Raw genomic sequence first — 25453 nt, 5'->3', positions numbered from 1 at the left:
AACAAGAGGACCGTGTGTGTCACCGTGGCAACGAGAACAACAAGAAGGAAATCCTCTTAGAGACGCGGATCCCAAAAGTGCAGAAGACATCACAAATAAAAGGGAAAAGTGCAACAAAAGCAGCTTCCCATGTGCAAATGCACAATGTATAGTCTACTTGAAGAAAATTTTAAAAACACGTCTATAAATAAAGATAAGAGCAAAAAGTAGGAGAGAGGTAGCTGAGCCGAAGTAACTTGCAGCCAGCAGGGGCTGGCGCCATAGCAAGATACCTGGCCAGCCCTCACACCTGTCCAACAGAGCCGCACGGCCTGATGACATCATCACACAGCGCTAATGTTTTTATGTAAGACCAAAGCCTGAGCCTCTAGCATGTGAAATACGAAGGGAACAGAAACAATCATCTCAGCAGCGTGAAGTAATAAGCTTGCTTTGAGCTCCGTTGATCTGCTCCTGAAGAAGTTTTAGACTCTTCTACTAAACAAAACCAGGGCCTGGACCAAGGAGATCGAGGCTTCTAAACAGCTGTTTTCCTTCAGCACAAGGTGAGCAAAAATGATTAGTATGATATTATTAACAGTTCTATCACGCTGCGCTGGTATTTCAGCTGATCAGACGCGTCACACAAACCTTTTGCGCTTTGGATGGACGAGCGGGAGGGCATCCTTAATAATCGTTTTTTCTCTATTTTTCTCTATTTTTGTGATCATCTAGTGAAATAATCGAAATCATCATTGAATTTCATCCCACACTCTTGTCCATTGTGCTTACATTCCTAAGGACACTTTTGTTGTGGTGCGGTCCCATGGTGATATCGACCTATAAAGCAGAACTAAGTAACTCATGCCCCTAGAGGCCATAAGTGCAACTGCAGGTGTCATAGCCTTTTGCGTTTTTTAAATCATTAATTGTCCATGAGTGTAAATACTACGCTGACAGAAAAGACAAAGGGACAGAGGGATATTGTACTTCCAATTACACATTGGATCATTTTTTCACTCACACTTGGCTGTAAATACTGTTTAAGTGGTGCTAGCCTGCAGTTAGCTTTGCCCGCAGTTAGCCGTTTTCTTAGTGATTCCATTAGTATGTATTAGTGGCTTTAACCCAGAGGCAGGGAAGTTGCAAGTGTGGTTTTCTGGCCACACACCAGGGGCAGATGAAAGACCCCCTAATCATCCCTTTAACACTTGTATTAGGGGAGCGCGGGGTAATGTGATACAGTTTTTACATTCGCTGAGCTTAAGTTATTTATCAGTATAATGAACACATTTCCCATTATTTCAGGATGTTTTCCAGCTATGGAAATGATCAGCAAATCTTCAGGACAAATGCAATGAAAACATGATTGTTCCTAAAACAAGTGTCCCTCACTTTACCTCACCTGTGGGGTAAAATGAGACAGACAAGAGAAATCAGTGGGGTAAAGTGAACCACTTTAGAAACACCATAATAACACATGTTATAGCAATAAAACACACATTCACAAACTAATGTTCGACGAATAAAAGAATCATGGGGCCTGGTCAAATAAGCATTTTTAATATGTTTGAAGGTGATCAAAAGTGGCTACCACATCACAGTGTGGGGGTCAGAACAGTTAGTGTGTGGGGGTCAGCTCAGGAAAATAGTAGTAGCTATTGTAACTAATACACAGTCTCGGGGTCACATTTTTTTTGAAAAGTGATCCAAAGTAGGCGACTTTAAAAGTAAATGAAATACAACATAATGTGACTCAAATGTATTAATTAACATTCACAGTGCGGTGGTCAGAACAGCTGGTGTCTGGGGGTCAGCACGAAGAGCTTGGACTCAGGACTCAGGACCATCAGAACCAGCTAGAGGAGCCTGGACTCAGGACACAGAACCATCAGAACCAGTTAGAAGAACCTGGACTCAGGACACAGGACCATCAGAACCAGTTAGAAGAGCCTGGACTCAGGACTCAGGACTCAGGACCAGTTAGAGGAGCCTGGACTCAGGACTCAGGACCAGTTAGAAGAGCCTGGACTCAGGACTCAGGACCATCAGAACCAGTTAGAGGAGCCTGGACTCAGGACTCAGGACCATCAGAACCAGCTAGAGGAGCCTGGACTCAGGACTCAGGACCATCAGAACCAGTTAGAGGAGCCTGGACTCAGGACTCAGGACCATCAGAACCAGTTAGAAGAGCCTGGACTCAGGACTCAGGACCATCAGAACCAGCTAGAGGAGCCTGGACTCAGGACTCAGGACCATCAGAACCAGTTAGAGGAGCCTGGACTCAGGACTCAGGACCAGTTAGAAGAGCCTGGACTCAGGACTCAGGACCATCAGAACCAGTTAGAGGAGCCTGGACTCAGGACACAGGACCATCAGAACCAGTTAGAAGAGCCTGGACTCAGGACACAGGACCATCAGAACCAGTTAGAAGAGCCTGGACTCAGGACACAGGACCATCAGAACCAGTTAGAAGAGCCTGGACTCAGGACTCAGGACCATCAGAACCAGTTAGAAGAGCCTGGACTCAGGACTCAGGACTCAGGACCAGTTAGAAGAGCCTGGACTCAGGACTCAGGACCATCAGAACCAGTTAGAGGAGCCTGGACTCAGGACTCAGGACTCAGGACCAGTTAGAAGAGCCTGGACTCAGGACTCAGGACCATCAGGACCAGTTAGAAGAGCCTGGACTCAGGACTCAGGACTCAGGACCAGTTAGAAGAGCCTGGACTCAGGACTCAGGACCATCAGGACCAGTTAGAAGAGCCTGGACTCAGGACACAGGCCAGGCCCACCTGGATTACTGTCTCACTTTACCCCACAACCACCATTTTAGAAATAATGCATTGGTTTTATATAGTGCTTTTCTGGACACTCAAAGACGCTTTACATTGCACTATTCATTCGCTCCATACTCGGTGGTGGTAAGCTACTATTGTAGCCACAGCTGCCCTGGGGTAGACTGACGGAAGCGAGGCAACCAGTCTGCGCCATCGGCCCCTCCGACCACCACCACTCACTCACTCACACACTACATTCGCTAGGCTTCCTGGTGTTACTAAACGGTCTCCCATCCAAGTACCGACCAGGCCCTTCCCTGCTGAGCTTCCACGTCTGACGGGACTGGGCAGAGAAACGCGGTATGGCCAGCTATGAACTATAACTAAAATGTTGGTTGAAACAACAAAGAATACATGTTTTTGTTATCATTAACACTCAGATGGTGATCACTGTCCTATTCGCTTCTGTTAAAGATTTGATTGTTGTCCAAAGTTTTACAGGATTATACACTATACGTATTTTTGATGTTTCACATAGAGTGTGAAGATTTAGTATTTTGAATATTCACAGTGAAAGCTTTGCGATATATGTCTATACTTAAGCTAATCTGAATCAAGCCTTGTCTTCCCGAGTTGATAAGTAAAAGGTCAGACAATTATAATAAGCTTGCAAAGCTAAAATGTCCCTGGACTTTCACCAGGTCGTACTATCCTTGACCCAAAAAAGAGAAAAGAAAAGAATTATGTTAATTATATCATATCCACCTCTGATTCTGACTGGCTTGTTTTCTGTTTTTCTGCAACGTGACCTGATGCACTAATTCCTTGTTTCTCCAAAGCATTCCCCTCGCAGGTGTCCCAGGGGAAAGCCCCGGGCTCAGGTGTGTGCTAATCTCCTCCCTCTTTGTTTGGCTGAATGCTTTCATTGTGCATATACGTGTCGGCTGTGGGAGCGAAGCGGTCATTCTTGAGCCATGCAGAGTGTCCGGCTGCTGCTGTTGGGCTGCTTGGTGATGCGTGCTGAGGGCTACAGTAACGGGAAGGTGGTGACCAGCTGTGTGGACATGAAACCAAGGCACACCGGGAGCAGCCCCCAGACGAGTGAGAGCCCGTTTATGGTGAGCACGGAGCGGACCAGCTACAGCGCAGGGCAGGATGTCACAAGTAAGGTTCATTATGATACATCTTTATTGACATAACTTTACAAACATTATTTTTCTGGAGAAATGAGGGTGAGAGGTTTATAACTCAGTCGTCTACAACCTTTTTCTTTCAAATGACAGTTAATTATTTCCGAAAGTACTGTATGTTACTGGTGTAACGGGGTTAAAATGACGCCATTATTAAATCTCTGAAAATGTGACCTCGTCGACGACGCACATGGTGAGAGAGCAGATGGAAGATCAGACAAGTCAGCAGCCAGGACCAGGAGAAGAGACTAAATTGGACATTTTTCTTATTTTATATATTTCACTGCTGAATAAACAGTGTCAGTGCCCTTGCCTCCTCCAATTGTACACTGTGTCCTGCAAGTTCCTATTTTTTAAACACAACGCAGAGCGAACACCACTGTTACACTGGTAAGATCCAAAAACAAATTTAAGTATATTTATTGTGAAAATTAAACCAGGGCTAAACAAAGGTCCAACAATTTCTTAGATTCTGTCTTTCACTACAGCCCAAGAGCCACTTTATAAACTGTTTCACCATATGCCAATAATATTCATCGTTGTTTAAATGCCTTTTTTTGTGTGTGTGAAAACATTAGTCTTGGTATTCCCATAAATTAGAGGTCCTACGCTGAAGAGGAAGCTGCTAAATTAAAATGGTAGTTGTGGTTATCCTCATTCCTTACACATTTGTAGCCACCCAGTTGTTCACATGGACGGGTTTATAAGCTCGTTTCCCAACTTCCAACTTCCCAACAAGGTCACTTTTCAGGGTCATGGTCACAGAAACACTAGTAGACTAGTCTGCAACTTCAGTTAACAGATAATAGTTAGTAATAATAGTTAATATAATAATATATATTATAATTAGATACACTAATTGGTATGGTGGCGCAGTGGTTAGCGCTCGTGCTTCACAGCAGGAAGGTCGATCCAAGCTTTGTGACTCTGTCTGTGAAAGGTGCTAATCTTCTGCCACGAAAAACATGTACAATAGGTCAGAATGAAGGACAGTGCATTTGTAAGTGTGTTTACATGTATGAGACTCATGTGTCCCAACTACATAAATATAAAAGTGTCCACACATATCTGCGTTTACAACACAATTTATTTATTAATGTATTTATTTCATAGGGACAGTGCATATTATTGAACAGATTACAAGACAAATGCTGGTTTCCATCTGTAGTCCCTAGGTTCAAAGGGACTAGATGGAAATTGACATTTTTATGCTCACTACTGCCACCTCAGGTCTTACGCGTAACTGCAGCCTCGATATTAAGCTAATGCATGACGGCACTTTGGATTTAACATCTGTTTGGGTGACGGTGCAGGATTTTAGAGGCAGTTGTGGTGAACAGGTCTGGGCTCACTCTACACATTAGGACATTGCTGGAACATGTAGGGGGTAATTTTCACATTTTTAAACTCCGTCTAGTCCCTTTAAGGAGAACAAAACAAAAACTGTCCCACTGCTGTTGCTGGAACATACCTCTTGGACGTTCTGCACGGTGCAAAGTCAAAGTCATAACACAGATGTTTGAAGGTCAGCCAGGATCTGAACAGGGCTGTTAGTGTATGAAAGTACTGCATGATCCAGTAATGTAATTGCAGTTTATGTTCTTAAAGTGAAGATTCAGTCCACTGTTGATGTTTTACCTACAGGAGCTCTAACAGACTGCCTCAGGTTAGCACTGTGCCATACCTGAATCTGATCAATACCAAGTAAATACTGAGCTGGTATTTCAGATTCTGACAATAATACTAAGTACTATTGTGTTAAATGGGAATAAGCACTTCTGTTCTGTGTGTTTACCATGATGTGTGCACCCAATGGAGCACGCCAGATATGACCCTTCGCCGTCACTGCACACGCTCCATGTTTAACACAAGCTGGTGTCATTACTTCAGTGATACTAACTTTGGTATCAATTCTATCAATACTTGGATCAATCTGCACAGCCCTATCCCTTCCTGCCTGACACACTGAGGGAGGGGAGCAGTAGACCATCGAGAGTGTGCTCCTCCTGCAGTTGGAACAGAGCCCTGACGCTGTAGTGACTTCAAAACACAGAGCAGGATTACAATGATCGGACCTCAGTCAATGAGGGGCACATGTTTTGAAAATGCTATGAACTTGTCTCTCTGTGTTGCAGTTGTCCTGAGCGCTCCCTCCTCTCGCTCCTTTGAAGGTTTCCTATTGCAGGCCAGAGAGGTGGGCAGTACCACTGCTGTGGGCTCCTTCATTACCAAGCCGAGGCTGACCCAGACCCTCAACTGTGGGGGGGCAGCGGTCAGTATGGTGCACCCTACACCAAATACGTACATTAACCTCTTAAACTCTTAATGCATGTTGTGAGCGGGTTCAGCTGATGTTTTCTGCCCTGTTTCACAACTGTCTCCTCAAACATCTCCAGCAGAGCACAGGGAGAGGGGACCCAATCATCTGCCCAACAAGTCCTTATCCTATTCCACAATTTGTTTAAGTCTCTCCCGGTCCTATTGCCAGTCAGGTTGCGTAATATGATGTCCTGACTGTAGTATATCTACATTATGTTAAGTGCCATTTGGTGCATGAATCTGTAAGTGAAGTTCGAAATGTACATAAACTCTGCCACAGAGTGTGTGGATTGTGCTGTTTGATGTACCTGTCACTGTGTTCTTGTTTGTACCTGCTGTCTGGTGTGTCAAAGACAAATTTCTCCCCAGTAGAAAATGAATATTCTCATCTAAATGTCTCCCCCTAACCACATCTCTATAATTGCTTCCATGAGATAACAAGGCCATTTTACTAAGACAATTATGGAAGAATGATTGAAGGTTTCCATAGCGTGACATGATCGCTCTTGTGGATGCTGTGGCCAAGAAAAATGCCAAGAAAAATGCTAAAAGCAAAGCAGTTCTTAGAGCCTTTATTAGCACAAGATGACAGCGTGCTGACAGTCGCAGAGAGTCTGCAGGTTTAAAAGAAGACCCAGCTTATAGGTCTACATCAAAGCATTCTTTACCAAACAGAAAACAAATGAACATCCTGCTTCAGATGACTACTATATACATTTACAACTACTGTATAAGTTTACAACTGCAATTGCCTAGTTAGCAACCTCCTGAGTTCCATGGTCACCCAGAAGGCCAACTTAGGTCAGCAGGAGGTCACAGGAGATAGCAGAGAAACAACTGTTATTTCACTTTAAGCTAAGAAATTATATTATTTAGAAAACAGAAGACAAGAAGACACATATTTCCAAACTCTGCAGAAATAGACGCACGAGGTGAAGCTGGCGTCTTCTTTGAACTGAGTGGCGCTAACTGCTGAGTCACCTTCCTCAGTCACGCTCTAAAACCTGACCCTATCCACACATGCTGGTTCAGTTCGTACTGCCCACACTCTGTTACTGGCAGTGGATCATTTTGCAGTCAACATTGTAGTATGCCGGTAACAACATACAGGTGCTCGTCATATAATTAGAATATCATTAAAAAGTGCATTTACTTATGTTATTCAACTTAAACTGTGAAGCTAATATATGATTACGTGCAAAGTTATGCAGCCTTTATTTGTTATCATTTTGATTATTATGGCTCAGCTTGTAAAAACCCATCCATCCATCCATTTTCTTCCGCTTTATCCGGGGCCGGGTCGCGGGGGCAGCAGTCTCAGCAGAGATGCCCAAACTTCCCGATCCACACACACCTCCTCCAGCTGTTCTGGGGGGACCCCGAGGCGACACCAGGCCAGCTCGGAGACATAGTCCCACCACCGTGTCCTGGGTCTTCCACGAGGCCTTGTCCCACAAGGACATGCCTGGAACACCTCCCGCGGGAGGCGACCAGGAGGCATCCGAAACAGATGCCCGACTCTACTCCGAGCTCCTCCCGGGTAACTGAGCTCCTCACCCGATCTCGGAGGGTGCGCCCAGCCACCCTGCGAAGGAAACTCATTTCGGCCGCTTGTATTCGTGATCTTGTCCTTTCGGTCATGACCCAAATCTCATGACCATAGGTGGGGGTGGGAACGTAGATCGATCGGTAAATCGAGAGCTTTGCCCCGACTCAGCTCCCTCTTCACCACGACAGACCGATACAGCGACCGCATCACTGCTGACGCCGCACCGATCCGTCTGTCCATCTCAAGCTCCATCCGTCCCTCACTCGTGAACAAGACCCCAAGATACTTGAACTCCTCCACTTGAGGCAAGGACTCCCCACCGACCTGAAGAGGGGAAGCCACCTTTTTCCGGTGGAGAACCATGGCCTCGGATTTGGAGGTGCTGATCCTCATCCCGGCCGCTACACACTCGGCTGCAAACCGCCCCAGTGCGTGCTGAAGGTCCTGGTTCGTTGAAGCCAACGGAACAACATCGTCCGCAAACAGCAGAGATGAGATCCTGAGGCTCCCAAACCGGACACCCTCCGGCCCCTGGCTGCGCCTAGAAATTCTGTCCATAAAAGTAATGAACAGAACTGGTGACAAAGGGCAGCCCTGGTGGAGACCAACACGCACCGGGAACAGGTCTGACTTACTGCCGGCAATGCGAACCAAGCTCCTGCTGCTCATACAGGGAACGGACAGCCCTTAACAGAGGGCCCCGGACCCCATACTCCCGGAGCACCCCCCACAGGGCACCACGAGGGACGCGGTCGAACGCTTTCTCCAGATCCACAAAACACATGTGGACTGGTTGGGCGAACTCCCACGAACCCTCGAGTACCCGATGAAGGGTATAGAGCTGGTCCAGTGTGCCACGACCAGGACGAAAACCGCATTGTTCCTCCTGGATCCGAGGTTCAATTATCGGCCGGATCCTCCTCTCCAGCACCCTGGAGTAGACCTTACCGGGGAGGCTAAGGAGGGTGATTCCTCTGTAATTGGAACACACCCTCCGATCCCCCTTTTTAAAGAGAGGGACCACCACCCCGGTCTGCCAATCCAGGGGCACTGTCCCCGACCGCCACGCGATGTTGCAGAGACGTGTCAGCCAAGACAGTCCTACAACATCCAGAGACTTAAGGTACTCAGGGCGAATCTCATCCACCCCCTTGCCACCAAGGAGCTTTCTCACCACCTTGGTGACTTCAGCCCCGGTGATGGGCGAGCCCACCTCAGAGTCCCCAGCCTCTGCTTCCTCATTGGAAGACGTGACGACGGGATTGAGGAGGTCCTCGAAGTACTCCTTCCACCGCCCGACGACATCCCCAGTCGAGGTCAGCAGCTCCCCACCCGCACTGTAAACAGTGTTGGTGAAGCACTGCTTCCCCCTCCTGAGGCGCCGGATGGTTTGCCAGAGTCTTCCTCCATGGCTTCTCCGAACTCCTCCCAGACCCGAGTTTTAGCCTCCGCGACCGCACGAGCTGCAGCACGCTTGGCCTGCCGGTACCTCTCAGCTGCCTCAGGAGTCCCACAAGCCAATAAGGCCAGGTAGGACTCCTTCTTCAGCTTGACGGCATCCCTTACTTCCGGGTGCCACCACCGGGTTCGGGGATTGCCGCCGCGACAGGGGAGGGTAAAAACCCTAAATTAAAAAATCTCAGAAAATGACTTTCAGAATATTCTATAAATGGACTGTAAGCCATAATCATCACAATTATAACAAACAAAGGCTTGACATATGTCACTTTGTGTGTTGTTCTGGTGTTTACCCTTTCTTGCCTCAATGACTCGGCAGACTTTGTGTATCTCAGCAGGTTTATTGAAGCTTCAAAATGGTAAAACAATTTTTCAAAAAAAGGCAGAAGAAACAATGCAATTACACAATGCATGCGTGCATAAAATGCATGTACTGCACTGAGTTTACCACATGTAACACAAAATAAAAAAAGTAAGCGCCCGAGACGCCATTTTCGCGGCAATAGCACGCTACAAAAGTCTATGTTACGATTGCTCGTATCAACCTTAACAACTAAACACATCACAGATAATGCATGGACATGAATACATTTTTGAACAAACGTACCGGCGATGCAAACACAAGCTAACGTAAAAACAAGACATAGTGGTCTTAAAACTGTGGACCTGTTTGCCTCCGTGGTCTGTCTGCTGCGCTGCTAAACAAGCAACTTCCGCTAAAAGTTCTCTTCAAAGTAAAACGCTAATAGTTGCACTGGCCAGGCTTGTCCACTAGATGGCACTCAGCATATGCAAACAATAAAATAACTAAAGGGGAAGCACATATTAATCAAAGACAGAACACTTTGCATGTCATGAGTCTATCATAGTTTCACATTTTAAATGGCTGAATTACAGTAAATGCACTTTTTCATGATATTCAAATTATATGACGAGCACCTGTAGAATTCCAGAAAAGCCCAAGCAAAGACTGCACTAAGTTGGAATAGTTGGTGATAGGAGTTACTCTGAATACTATATACTCCCAATACTAACATTTTGAACCAGATGAACAGTCAAGTTAGTGTCTGTAAGAAAGTTTTAGCTTGTGAACCACACGGTGATTTTTTGACAAGTAGAAACAAGGACTTTTTATTATGAATATACTTACTTGAGCATTGCTCCACTTTAGGACTCGGCGGTGTCCCATACCTCAGATGACCATCGGACCTCGCTGGAGTTCAAGTGGAGACCAGCGAGTGAGCGATCAGTTCAGTTCCAGTAAGCCTCCTCTGTTTGATTCTACTGTCCTAGCTCAGGCATCACTTGTAATCACTGCCACATGGTTCTCTAGTGCCACGTTTGTGGAGGGCTTCAATACATACTGGGTGGCTGTGGCCAGTCCTTTGGTAAAGTTCCAGTCTGCAGGCTCCAACAGCACTGAAGAAACATCTACCCCAGGCAATACAGGCGCCTCTACAGCCCGGCCCTCCACCGCTCTGGTGAGTCCCAATCAAACTCAGAAAGTGAGAACCAGATGTATGCATACACTTTATGAAAAGACAGACAAAATTTACATTTTACATTTACATTTTTTTCTCACTGTCGGACACCATCAAACATTCACTCAAACACATTATTCATCCTGGCCTATTGTACATGTTTTTAGTTAGAGGGGGAAACCGGAGTACCCGGAGGAAACCTACGCAGACACGGGGACAACATGACACACAGAAAGGCCCCGTCCAGGTACCCAGTGAACAAAATGAAAAGGATGAACAAATACAGGACTTTGAGGGAGAGACAGATGAAACAAAATATGACACAGCAGAAACAACACAAACTGAGCAAGAAGGTCAACAGGAACATTATCCAAAAGGGAAACAAAACCTCCAAAATACTGCATCCAAGTGGGAACAAGCTATGGCAGAAGAGATGACCTCCCTAAAAGAAAATGAGACATTTGAAAAACATTCCCTGAAGGTAGAACCACTGTAGGTGGAAAATGGGTGTACGCACTTAAAGAAAACGACCATGGAAAAATGTTGAAAGCTAGATTTGTAGCAAAAGGATATAAGCCAAACAGAAGGAATAGACTACTATGAAGCATTTGCACCAACAGCTAACATTACATCTGTACGGGCTCTTATGCAGATAGCGGCTCAGAAAGATCTTGTTGTTCATCAAATGGACGTCAAGACGGCATACATGCCCCCATAGAGGAAGAAATATTCATGGACCAACCTGAAGGTTTTGAACATACAGGGTCACGAGAAAAAATGGTGTACAAGTTAAAGAAATCTCTTTATGGCTTGAAACTATCTGGTCGTAATTGGTACAAACTCTTAAATGATTACCTCGAACAAAATGGTTTTGACAGAAACCCCTCAGACCTTTGTGTGTACAGGAAATGTGTTGAGAATGAAACTGTACTTGTAACCATTTGGGTTGATGATTTAATCATCGCTGCTTGCAACCTAGAACTACTTAATGCATTTAAAGAAACAATGAGATCAAAATTTAACATGAAGGACTTGGGGAGAATAACCTATTTTCTAGGGATACAGTTTGAATAAAGAGAGAATGAAATCACAATGAACCAGAAAAAGTATATTGAAAGAATGCTAGAACGTTTTGGCTGAGTGCAACCCAGGTCTACACCATGTGAGTTGAAAATGGACACTACCAATAGTGAAGAAAATGACAAACATGAGACTGTAAATTCCAGAGAGTACCAGGAAATGGTGGACAGTCTTATATACGCCATGACTTGCACACGATCAGATATAAGCTGGGTTGTAAGTAAACTTTCACAAACTTTAGCACAACCAAAAAGGGAAGATTTAGTGACTGCAAAGCATGTCCTCAGATATCTTAAAGGCACAAATAACTATGTGTTTCTTTAAGAAAAGCAGTGGAGAACTTAATCTTGTGGCATTTAGCGACTCTGACTGGGCATCTTTGGTAGAAGACAGACATAGTACAACAGGGTATTGTTTTGCTCTTACAAAACAAGGTCCAGCGATATCTTTGAAAACAGGGAAGCGACCAACTATGGCTTTATCGACTTGTGAAGTACATAGGGCTCACAGCTGCTACACAGGAAAGCATGTACTTAACCCAACTGTTAAATGGGATGGACAATAAAATGTACTCTTGTACCACCATGTTTGGAGACAATCAAGGAGCAATTGCTCTGACCAAAAATCCAGTGAACAGACAGAGGTCAAAGCATATTGGTGTAAAGTATGACTTTATTCGAGAAGCTTTAAAAGACGGAAAGATCAATATTGTGTACTGACCATCAGAGGATTTGACAGCCAACATATTGACAAAACCCGTAACAAGAGCAAAAATACAGTGCCTCTCGTTAGTATTCATACACCTTGAACTTTTGCAGATTTTGTCATGATTACAACCCTAAACATAAAGATTTTATTTTGATTTTTTTTACTGAACGTTCACACACAAGTAACAGACAACTGTGAAGTGAAAGCAAAATGATACATGATTCTGTTATTTTTCAAAAAATAGAAAAGTGAAAAGTGGGGCGTGCATAAGTATTCATACAGCATTTTCTGAGTGCATTAAATTGCCTTTAAAACATTCCTAATGACTCCAGAATGTTCACACCTTGGCCTTACCATTAAATAGAGGCCACCTGTGTGTAATCTACTCTCAGTATAATTACAGCTGTTCTTTTAGGCCCTCAGAGCTGTGGTCAGAGTGTATTGGTCACTAAACAGCATCATGAAGGCCAAGGAGCACCAGAGAGGTCAGGGATAAAGCTGTGGAGAAGTTTAAAGTAGCGTTAAGTTATACAAAGATTTCCCAAGATTTGAACATCTCCCGGAGCAACTGTTCAATCCATCGTTCAGAAATGGAAAGAGTAAAGCACCACTGCCAACAATATCAGAGCGAACAAGGAGAACACTGGTCAGAAATACAACCAAGTGCCCCAAGATAACTCTGGAGGAACTGCGAAGTGCTGCTGCTGAGCTGGGGGAATCTGTACATGGGACAACTATAAGTCGTATCTACACAAATCTGGCCTTCATGGACGAGTGGAAGAAGGAAGCCATTATTGAAAGGAGGCCATAAAAAATCCCGTTTGAAGTTTGCTAGAAGTCATATGGAGGACACAGCTCCATGTGGTTTGGTCAGATGAGACAAAAATTGAACTTTTTGGCCCAAATGCAAAACGTTATGTATGGAGAAAACCTAACACTGCTATACAGGGGGGAGCATCATGCTGTGGGGCTGCTTTTCCTCAGTGGGGACTGGGGAGACTGTAAGAATAGTTGGGAAGATGGATGGAGCCAAATACAGAGACATTTTGGAGGAAAACCTGCTGGAGTCAGCAAGAGAACTGAGGCTGGAGCGGAGATTCACCTTCAGCAGGACAATAACCCTAAACACAAAGATAAATCTACAATGGAATGGTTCAATAAAAACATATTAATGTGTTAGAATGGCCCAGTCAAAGTCCTGACCTAAATCCTATTGAAAATCTGTGGAAAGATCTGAAAACTGCTGTTCACAAACGCTCTCCTTCAAATCTGACAGAGCTGGAGTTGTTTTGTAAAGAGGAATGGGCTAAAATTTCAGTTTCTAGATGTGCAAGTCTTGTACAGTCATACCCCAAGAGACTTGCTGCTGTTATTGCAGCAAAAGGGGGTTCCACAAAGTATTAATTCATGCTGTATGAATACTTATGCAAGTCCCACTTTTCACTTTTCTATTTTAAAAAAAATAACAGAATCATGTATCATTTTGCTTTCACTTCACAGTTGTCTGTTACTTGTGTGTGAACGTTCAGTAAAAAACTCAAAATAAAATCTTTATGTTTAGGGTTGTAAACATGACAAAATGTGCAAAAGTTCAAGGTGTATGAATACTAACGAGAGGCACTGTAGTTAAGTTTAAAAAATGGTTCTTTGGAGAGCTTTAAGTTAGGGGCAACAACATGAGAACAAGGGGGGTGTTGGATTTGTGTTCTCATTATGTACTGTTAGTGCGTTTTATTGTGAAATGTATTCATATTTTAAGTTGAAGCAGTACTGTGCAGCTACTTCCTGTTTGTTTTTCATTGCTTCCTGTGCCCGCTCTAAAATGATGCGATGGACAGTGCTCCCTAACGCACATGTTGGAAAAATAAAAGAAAACAACTAAAAGTGATCCGTCTACTGATTCGACTATGGCAAACGAAGCTGAAGATGCTCCAAACGCAACAAACAGGCGTGTCCAGAGTAGATTAGAAAGAGCTCCTTCTTCACATCCTGCAGTGCAAACATGACATCTGTTCAGACACTCAGGGGTCGTTTGATTTGCGTTTGTTTACAGCGCTGACCTGGAAGCGCTTCCTTTTTTAATTTTTTTTTTTTTTTTTTCCTTTATCATTTTTTTTAAGCTGTTTTATAAATTAAAATCAGGCTGTAAGGCAGTACATTACAGACGTCATAGTGTTTGACACTATGACGTAAAAAACGTCAGAGTTTCACAACGCAGTGGTTTTCCAGCAGAGCAATATAACAAGCCCCAGGAAAATAGCATAATGCCAGCATTATTTAATTATTTTATTGACTGTTATTTAACCAGGATAGTTGCACTGAGATTAAGAATCTCTTTTTCAGGGGAGTCCTGGCCCCAGAGGGGAATCTATTGTACATGTTTTAGTTTTTAGTACATGTTTAGCAGACACGGGGAGAACATGCAAGCTCCACACAGAAAGACCTCGTCCAGGTGGGAATCGAACCCGGGACCTTCTTGCTCTGAGGCGTGAGCGCTAACCCCTGCGCCACCATGCCGCCCTAAGAATGCTAGTCAGAACTTTAATGTCTCGTTTTTAACTTGCTGGAACATTTGTAAAATGACTAAACTGTGGTGTCATTACTTTATTTTTATAACACACAAGCTCTCCCTTATTGTGAAGGGCTGTTTTTTTCCGTGAGAGCAGAAGTGTTGTCGAGTGACTGGCGCGAAGTTGTCCCGCCTGAGTTGTTGTTCGGAGTGGATTAAAAATTGTAGACTCCATATATTGTCGTCTCTTTATTCATCCTCCACAACACAATCTTAAATGCACGCTTTGTTAAGGATGTTCCTCTCATGACTGCAACACAAATAAACTTGATGATCCGAGTGTAGATTAAGGTAATGAAATGGTAAACTCACCACAGAGTTATTGAGGTGTAGAGTGAAAATAGAAATCCCAAAAAGGCAAAACATTGTAGATCCTCTCAATGGAAACCAGTTTGGAAAAGTTGTCTGTGCACTTTTCCAAATTGCACTGACAACTCCCAACATGCACTTACTGCATACATCTGTCCAAAATGCATAAAAATGAGGTTATCTGGGTCCTGAGGGGTGATACAATAAACTCTTTTCACTTGTATTTGCAAATATGATGTGAGGGGTGAGCAATGTTATATCTCTGACGCCCATTATCTGGAAAACATAACTCAAGAAAGCAAGCAGTGTAAAAGGCGTCAGATAAATCTGAGGGATGAGTTGTGCAATTGCATCCAAATAATGACTTGAACGTCAGTGTCTATTGTGGGCCAGTGTGGTGAGGTACAGGTCTATTCACCAGCCCTAAACGTCGGCCCACCGGGAAACTCCCGCACTCCCGACGGCCAGTCCCGGTCTGGAGCATATGGCGCTACTCGTCAACCCGCAGATGACTCATTAGAAACTTAAGCACTGAAGAGGACTTCCATTTGAGCTTTTCTAGAAAGTTGAGGTCATATGTTCAGAAGACGGCAACATTTCCAAACGATTTGTGTAAATAGGCTTGAATGATTCAGTAGATCTACAAAATATTTGAATTTTACTGGGAGGTTAGAGTCCATTGTTGGTACATGTGGTCTCCCCTGCAGGACATCTCGGCCAGGGGGTGTGGAGAGTCCAAGGTGTGCTTCAGGGAGCCCTCACACTGTGACCCGGCTCAGGACATCTACTGCTTCTTCCTGTCGGCCGTGCTGGTATCCCCTGGCTCCTCTGCTGTTCTGTTCCAAATGTCTGGCCCTTCAGATGGATACATCTCCTTTGGCTTCTCCAACGACCAGGAAATGGTAATATATAATATCATTATTCCACACATAATTTACAAAATGTTTACCTCACCGTCAGTTTATCAATAAGTGTCAAAAGTAAAGGTGTTTTTATATGTTTCCTGCCTTTTTACCCACACACACATTGAAACAAATAATGAAATATACCGTAAATGCTCTAATATAGGCCGGGGCCTTTATTTACTCAAGGGCATCAGGACCAGGCCTTTATTTCTTTTTGAGAAAAACGGACGACCAGGAAAACGAAGAAAAACGAGATTTGTGTCCATTTTCACCTAAAATATTAGGTTCATTTATTAATGAACATTTCAAACCCTCTCCCAGTGGCTGGAACATTGACGCCTTTTATTTTGTCGGGACAACAGGAAGTGTTTCGTTGCTGTTAGCGGAGCTTTGACATCAATGTCACTGCAGGTTTCTGTTTCGTTTTTACCGGACCGGATTATTTGTTGTTATCTTGTGTAAAAGGCGAGTTTAGACGGAGCGTTTGTGTTTGTGATCGATCATGAGACTGACCCGAGAGAAGACGAGACGCTCGCGCTGATGGGAGGAGTTATTTTGAGGCGTGGGACTGACCTGCACACGGAGCAGCTGGACGTGCGTTGAAGACGCGATGGAGACTTTATTAAAACCCTGGAGGGTCACACAACATTTGCCCTGTTTCCAAATATCGTCACAGGAGGTTTGAAAAGTGGCTAAATCTGTGTCAAAGTTACGCTCGGATCAGCTCCTCCGCAGCGTTCCCCATGGCCCGGGTTCCCGTTTGTTACTTCCTGCACGTGAGTTTTCATTTGCACGAGTATGAGACAAATTCCTAACATGGGGAATATTTCTACTGCTATAGTTTCTAATAAAAGCCCCGGCCTGTTTTAGAGACCGGCTTTAATTTGCCTACGCCAGCCGCGAACCTGGCGGAGACCAGGTTTTAGGATTTTTGGAATGCGCTAATGTGCCCTCTTGGTATCTGTCAACGTTTTTGTCGGAAAAAAAAATGTGTACACTATACAGAGAAAATATTTTTAATTATTATGCAAATGACATTTTTCTCTGATTTCCTAAATTGTCAACTCAAATGAGAGTCAGCATCATTGGTAGAGGATCATTTAAATGTGGTTGAAAAAATCTCCCAGTGATAACAGTATTTAAAAAAAATATAAATATAGTAAAAAACTCAAAATCTACTGAATTATTAAATTATTATGCAACTCATCGTTTCAATACATTTTAAAGCTTGTAATTAACTGAAAATGGTCATTTGTTGAATTTGCAGCATTAGGAGGTCATATTTACTGAAATCCAATCCTATTTCAATCAAAAACATCTAACAGGTCAAGTTATATATTTAACATAGGACCTTCTTTGAGCAGCTTCAAAATTCTTAAATCCATTAAACTTGTGAGTTTTTGGACAGTTTCTGCTTGGATTTCTTTGCAGGATGTTAGAATAACCTCCCAGAGCTGCTGTTTGGATGAAAACTGCCTCCCACCCTCATAGAAGTTTTTTCTTGTTGAGGCTCCAAAGGTTCTCAATAGGGCTGAGGTCAGGGGAGGAGGGGGTCCACATCATGAGTTTCTCTCCTTTTATGCCCATAGCAGCCAGTGATGCAGAGGTTTTCTTTACAGCAGGACATGGTGCGTTGTCATGATGAAGAGGATTTTGTTCGGGAAAACACGGCTCTTCTTTTTGTAGCATAGAAGACAGTGGTCAGTCAGAAAGGTCATTTTCACACCTTCAGGGATCCTAAAGGGGCCGACCAGCTCTCTCCCCATGATTCTGGCCCAAAACTTGACTCCGCCCCCTCCTTACTGATGTCACAGCCTTGTTGGGACATTGTGGCCGTTCACCAACCATCCACTACTCCATCCATCTGACCATCCAGGGTTACACGGCCTCATCAGTGAACAAGACTGTTTGAAAATGAGTCTTCATGTATTTCTGAGCCACTGCAGCCGTTTCTGCTTCAGCTTCAATGAACAGTTTAGGGGAGGCCGGATAGAAGGTTTATGCACAACTGCAGCCTCTGGAGGGTCCGACACCTTGATGTTCGGGAGACTCCAGAGGCACCAGCAGCTTCAAATACCTGTCTGCTGCTTTGTAGCTGCTGTTCTCTTAATCTGATGTGTTTTTCTGGCAGAAACCGTCCTCATTGTGCCTTTATCTGCAGTGTCCGAGTGTGTCTGAATCATCCACAAATCTCTTATCAGTGCGATGATTACGCTTCATGAAATATCGAAGGTTTTCATACCTAGACCAAGGTATTCAACTATTTCACTCTTTTCATCAGCAGAGAGATCCTTTTTCTTTCCCTTATTGCTTGAAAATGATGATCTGCTTAATAATGTGGAACACCCTTTTTCAGTAGTTTTTCCCTTAACTGGGCTTAACCTGAAAACGAATCATCCCAGGTCTCTGAGATTAATGTCAGTGATTCAAAGAGCCCGAGACACAAAACCATCCATGAGTTTCATTGAGAAACTTTTTTTTTTACCTTTTTAATACTGAAATACAATTTGCATAATAATTTGGAGTGTGGTGTATGAATTTGTATCACACTATATCTGCAAACTGAAGCATATTTTTAAATTTTACTTAGGGTTGAAAATACTTAGTTTATCCAAGTACTTTGGATAAGCTTTGGTTCCTCACTTCTCTAGATCTTCTTCACCAGGTTTTCCTCGGAGGAGATAGAAAAAGCACATGTTGCTGAATTATGGAGTTTCACATTTTTCCATCAGAATAAAATGGGACGTTCTGGTCATCGCTACGGCAACACTGTGAAAAATATGGCATAAACACTCTCATTAGGCAAAATTCAAACTTGGCGCGATAGCGCCCCCTATAGGAATTACATGGTGAGTACAAATGTTTGTTTTACGAAAATTAAAATAATTTGGCACAAAATTGGATTTGGTCGCTCAGAAAACTCAATCGGTGTGATTGACTTTTCTGATCGGAGCGACCAAATCCAATTTTGAATTTTGCCTAATGAGAGTGTTTAGGACGGACTTTAACACCTGACAAAAAAAATGATCAAAATTGGGCTTCATGTATGCGAATGGGAGCCATTTATTGTTTGCAAAAAATAGCAAAATACTTTGTCCAGTTTGCGGCTTTGCTGCATAAAAACCGTAAGAGTTAGAAAAGTAATTTGGATAACTTTTAAAGTGATAGTCTGGAGTTTGTCAGGAATAAAGAGAGAGAGCTCTCTTTTTTGAAAAAAACGGCTCCAGCTCCCGCCCCTCCCCTCCTGATTTGTCGGGGAAGCCACGCCTGTTTTCCCGTGCACGCGCGAGGTTCAATGGGCCAAGAAGTGACGAGGAGAGACATTACGGTGACATTGTCAACAATGGAGTTTTCCAAGGTAACAATGCATTTTATGTTAGAAAATCGTTGTGTTTTTGACGGCGATAACACGTTTATGCAGCTAACTTTGTACTGAAATGTCAAATAAACTGGTATAACTAGTAAACATGTAGTTTTGACATCGTTTGGCATGGTTTATAGCACGCGACATTGTGTTTACTTCTTTGATATGCTAACAGCTAGCGTACGATTTATTGTCCTGTCGTCTTTTTGGTGTGTTTTAGACCACTTCAGATTTAGTCCATATTGCTTTTGTTTTTTCTAATTATGTTATCTTTCATCTTCTGCAAAGCTCTGTAATGGGAGGATCCTCCGATGATGAATAAACCCCACCTGCAGCATCAAGCAGACCATCTCCAAAAGCATCTGTGGCCAGGGTCGTGGAAGCATGCTGGAGACCCAGCTTTAGACCTTAGTGAAGAGGATTTAGCCCCTGGTCATAATCAGAGGCTACACTTCGAACGTGCAAGTCCCTTCAGAAGTCTGTGTAGCCATTTACAGCAATTGTAATAAAAACTACTCTTTCTTTTGGTATGCACATACAGAATATGACTCTGGAGGTCAGGACGGTGGACAAAGACCCTGGTGTTCTGTTTGACATCATCTCTCACTCTGCACCTCCTGGACACACCCCAGTGCAGAAATGCCCACTGATATTGAAAAAAACATGCTGCCTGCAGCCTCCAGTGAACTGCATTTCTAAAGTGTCACAAGTAGAGACTAAATCAGACACACTGATCCTAGTGGGCCCTACATTGGATTTATGCCACATGTCGAGTGTAATTAACATTTCAGTTGAAGTCACTTTGCTTTGTTTTCATGAGAATAAAGAATGCAATGTAATACAGTTTGTAATTTCAAAGCACACACAGCAACACATTACCTAAAAAAAAAACATGCACAGAAATACCATCTCATAACTTGTCAGGGAAACATTTGGTTACACATAGAATCAAACAATGGTCAAATATTTTTCAACAACTATTTATTTATTTATATATAAAAAAAAACATCATGATGTTTTTTCTGTGGCAATTGTTGACCTGTAAAAAACAAGGATAATGTTATGGATACATAGACGTATGCAATTTCTATAGTCAATATTGTGAGAAGAGTAAATGAGTCCATACCATCTCCTTATGTGCTGGTGTTGGAGTAACTCCTGGGTTGTTGGGTCAGTTTACAGCAAACCCAGTTGTCTGAGGATCTCACTTTTGCACGGCGTGCAGCAACAATCATTGTCTGGAGCTCTGGAATATATGAACTGTCCATCTCAACCTTCACTGTATAAATCCTGCGGCACCTGGACTTTTTATTGAATACTTTCCGGTATCTGAAATAGAGACAAAATAATGCTAAAAAAGTAAATCGTAGAAAAGCAATGAAGATACATAGTTTACAAAATGTGTACATACTGTATGCAATTATACATCCATCAGTATTCCTCTTTGCAGATCTGTGTACACGGTGAAGGCTGAGAGTTGCATTCTTGTATCCATAATGGGCGAGTCATCTGTATCTTTTGCGGGCGTACATAAGATGTCTCCAGGCGTGCTGTTGATCTACAAAAATAATGCATACTTTGAAGCTTCTATAATTTACATTTAAAAAGAAATTGTAAATACAATACCTAAACTTCACATACTTTAGTACTTCTTTGAACCAACGTTCTTTCAGAATGACCTCACGCCGTTGAACCTTTCACTGTACACTCGTTCACTTTCCAGTGCGTTACGTTCATGCAGCAGAACCAGACATGATCACAGATGTCTTAGTTTACTGTAGTGCTGTGAAACATCCCTTTTGCTGACCAGCCTACACAGAAAAGAGACAAAAATCAAATACATGTACAGTATAATGCACAATAAGCATCTTTTACAAAGCTCACAATTTTACTTACTGCATGTAACTTTTTGCCAAAGTTCTTAGTCCCAGCCACATCATCTGTGCTCCACTGTCTTTGTATATGCCATTTCCTGTGTCAGGATTATAAATTTAAAATAAAAATTATAACTGCTTTAGATGTGTCCAATTATAAGTTTCATAACAAAAAAACGATGACACTGAAAAGAGCAGAAATGTGTGAGTGGGCATCAGTACTCACTTCTGTAATGTGGACCTCTGCCTCCTGCTCATGTATGTGCTGAAGATCATTCAGGTCTGTTGTCCTTCTCAGAGAGGCCCCTGAACACAGTGTGAAAAATTAGTATTATGTACAAAGGTTTACATGTTCTGTTGCGTGTCTATATCTGCATGTATTTATGTGGAACAGGACTGGATTGGTTTAAACTTGTTTTTGTAAACACAAGCTCAAATCCTCACAGTGTGGCTGTTCTCCTTCTCAGGAATACCAAGTGATGGTAAACTAAACAAAAAACAAAAATATTATTTTCATTTCAGTGTCAATGACCAGTGTGACAACTATAAAGATACCAAACATGTTTTACTTACTCTCCGGTTCTTGAAGTAGAAGCTTCCTCTTGCTCCAAGATGTTCACTCTCTCTTCAAAATCATTATCTCTACAAATACAGGATAGTGGCAGTTTATGAATTATGTGTGGTGTTTGGGTGTCTGTTTTTCCATGGCTAGCATCAGCAAGGCTTACCTGTTTTTAGTAAGTAATGCACACCATTTGATTAGACTATTATCCTCAATCCACTACAGTTCACACGTCTATACTTTGTTTCTGTGTAGATTTTTTGGGATGTGGGGCTTCGAATTTCAATGCACATTTTTTTCTGCCCTTTACCTTCACTGTCGTGTTGTGTGATAATCTAATTTACCCCAAAACATTCTTACCTCTCAGAGAAGTCCCCGTGGACACTTGATAGTGCTGACACAGCAATATGAGCAGGATAGTGGTTGTTTTTTTTATATTTTGGGAGTTGATATTGGAACTCCTGATCCGGTTTGGTAACTGGAAACATAAAGTTATGTATATTTACACAGAATGTAACAACGACATTGTGCAAGTCTAATACAATTCTTACAGAGTAAGCTATATTTTGAATCACATTTTCTTCAATAACGCACGTAGCCCACTGGCCCTCATTTATTTATCGTACAATAAAGTTCAGACTCAAGCACTATATTTAGATTTTGACATTACATATACTCATGGATCTATTATAAACACTGCGTGTCTGCACGTCTCCAAATCTCAATGCTACATTTGATGTAACGCCAGTTTGCACAGAAATATACATGGTCAATTCACGTGCATGTAAAGTAGTGAAAACATCGCGGTGACCAGTGTCAGTGTTTACAGTAGGCTAACCTTATAGCTTTATAACGCCATGCAAACAGGTCATAGTTAGCTAGCGTATTAGCGCTTAGAATATGCAAAAACCCTAATCATGACGGACTAAATTCAACTAATTATCGTCATGAAAACTTCAAAATGTCATGCATTTACCTGTAGAAACTTTGCCATCTCTCTTCCTCCGTGCTGAAGTTGGGCTCACGTAGCTCCGTCCATCTGTTGAACAACTCTCCGATATAAATTCCACATCTGTCTTGCCCTCGTTTTCCTGCTAGTTTAGAAGATGGACTTTTGAACTGTTTACATGTCTAAAGAGAAGGAGCAGGCAGTCGTAGCTTCTGGCTGTTGTTCTCCATAGCGGCGCTCGGGCGTAATGGCGGATCCAGGTACGAGAAACTCTCTCTGCGCGTGCTCAGTTCTCGGGCGCGAGCCTGCAGCGCGCATGAAGTGTCAATCATCGTCTTGCTCGCATTTTATTGGTCTACGCAATCGGCGAACGGGCTCTTGAGTAGTTGCTGAGATCAGGGAAGGAGGGACTTAAAAAATATATAATAATATATATTTGTACTCACTATATATCAAAGTTTAAGGCCAGGAGGTAAATTTTGTGCAATTCTTAAAAAATGTAAAACATTTAGACATCCAGACTATCACTTTAAAGTTCTGCTTCTCAAGATTATTTTCCACCCAAAATTAGCATGTTCCGCGGGCTGTCATCCAAAATGGCCGACATCCAATATGGATGTATATCCATGTGTATCCATATGTATAATATTTTTTGCTCAACTTGTCATTATGCACGTCTGTACCGATTTTTAGGATTCTACGACAAACATTTTTGCCCACGTCCTATCTCGCAATGTTGAAAAAAAACTGAGGTGGCGCTATCGCGCCATTATTTAGAAATTCAAAATTTGGAAATAGTCAAAAGTTTCATCGGATCGGGTTTGAATTTTGGGCCAAAATCTGGGATGTTTCAATCAATGTTCACTGGGTGAAAACTGCGAAAGAAAGAAAGAGCGAAAGAGCGAAAGAGCGAAAGAAAAAAAGAAAGAAAGAAAGAAAGAAAGAAAGAATAATATTCCCACACAAAAACAGTGTTTCCGCTTACGCGGATACCATAAATATTTTCGGAAAGTGCTCGCGCATTCCTACCTCATGGTAGAGGTCCTGGGTCACTGACGGGCACTTCGTGCTTGAGCCCCTGCCCCTTTTGCTCCATGCCCCTGAAGAGCCCTTTTCCCTCCATACCTTTTATTTATTTGTATTATAGCCTGTTTATCCAAAGCTTTGCCAGGGTCCTTATCATTGGTTTTGTCCCAACAATCCTCATTAGCTTATATTAATAAATGAAATTGGAAATGAACATGCCCTGTGAGCATGTTAGTTCATGGTGTGTTTTCAACGCTCCGCCCTCCGGCCCTGCAGCAGCAGAGAGCGGCCTCAGACAGGAGGAAGTGACAGCAGAGGTCTCTCCTGCCTCACATGACAATGATCTCCACACCTTGTGCTTCAGATTGCTCTTTATTTTGCATCAGTCGGCCTCATAATCACGGACCAATGAGGTCAACAAGCCGATCTAAAAAATAAAGCTTGTGTCAGACGCGAGCGCCGTTTAGTGCGGCTCAGCGCCACATCCTCACCATGTATTTTTATCAAAATAGTTCAGCTGTTTGTTCTCTTAAAACAACGTGAAACCCACGGCCAGACATTCTCAATAGTTTATGTTCTTTTCTTAAGCCCCTGTTTTCAGAGAAGAGAGAGACATGAGGGAGACAGTGTGAAAGTCTGTGTTTCTGCAGGGGCGCTGCTAACACACTTGTGGCCTGGGGCAGATGCCTCTGAAAAGTACCCCACTAGCAAAAGATACTGGCAAAAAATAGTGTTAATAAACTGAAATAATAATAGCAGTTGGCTTTCCCCAAATCTATATTTTTAGCTCCAATACAGCTCCTCTTAATTTTGTATTAAATAAATAAATAAATGACTAAATGGATTATAAATAAATGTGATTGTGATTAGAATGTAAGAGGAGCGGGAAGCGAGTGTATTTTTCCTCGGATAGTTGGTAGATCAACCAGTCACAAGTCATGAGAGTGAAACGTCACACAGACATCAACCAATCAGCTTAAGGTCTAACACCTGAACACACCTTCATCATTCGCCTGTTTAATGACAAATAAAGCACTTACTTACTTGTAAAGTGCTCTAGAAATAAAATTTAATTGAGAATCTATTTTCCTTGCACAAAATGTATTTCGTCAGATTTTTAGCACATCTGTTGCTAACAACATGCAGGGTCAGTTAACCCAAGCAGTGGAAACGAAGGGTTATAAAAAGCCTCAACATTACAATTCAAGCAAACTTCCAGGAATTAGTATTACATTAGTGGCGTGTATAAGGAGAAATGTTTGCCCTGTGGATCACTTTAACTCTCTTACAAACACATTTTCTGAACCCCCATGTATTTTTCACCTCATCTCCAGTAGTCACAGTCAAATTC

The 25453-nt window shown here is 42.8% G+C and overlaps 1 protein-coding gene across 1 annotated transcript in view; it reads left to right on the top strand.

Annotated features, from left to right (window-relative positions):
* Positions 1-3733: 3733 nt before the first annotated feature.
* LOC306977937 (putative ferric-chelate reductase 1) overlaps positions 3734-25453 on the top strand; it is a gene marked incomplete at its 5' end in the record, with an annotated part of 79405 nt that continues 57685 nt past the window's right edge. Inside the window, 5 exons of the mRNA XM_079576375.1 lie at positions 3734-3923; positions 6085-6221; positions 10447-10535; positions 10609-10756; positions 16130-16324. Of these exons, the coding sequence (XP_079432501.1) occupies positions 3734-3923; positions 6085-6221; positions 10447-10535; positions 10609-10756; positions 16130-16324 (759 nt within the window). The remainder of the gene's footprint in view (positions 3924-6084; positions 6222-10446; positions 10536-10608; positions 10757-16129; positions 16325-25453) is intronic.

This window comes from Gobius niger, assembly GCF_951799975.1.
Source record: "Gobius niger genome assembly, chromosome: 18".
NCBI lineage: Eukaryota > Metazoa > Chordata > Actinopteri > Gobiiformes > Gobiidae > Gobius > Gobius niger.
Note: the sequence above shows the minus strand (reverse complement) of the source record. Positions and strands in the feature narration are given on the sequence as shown.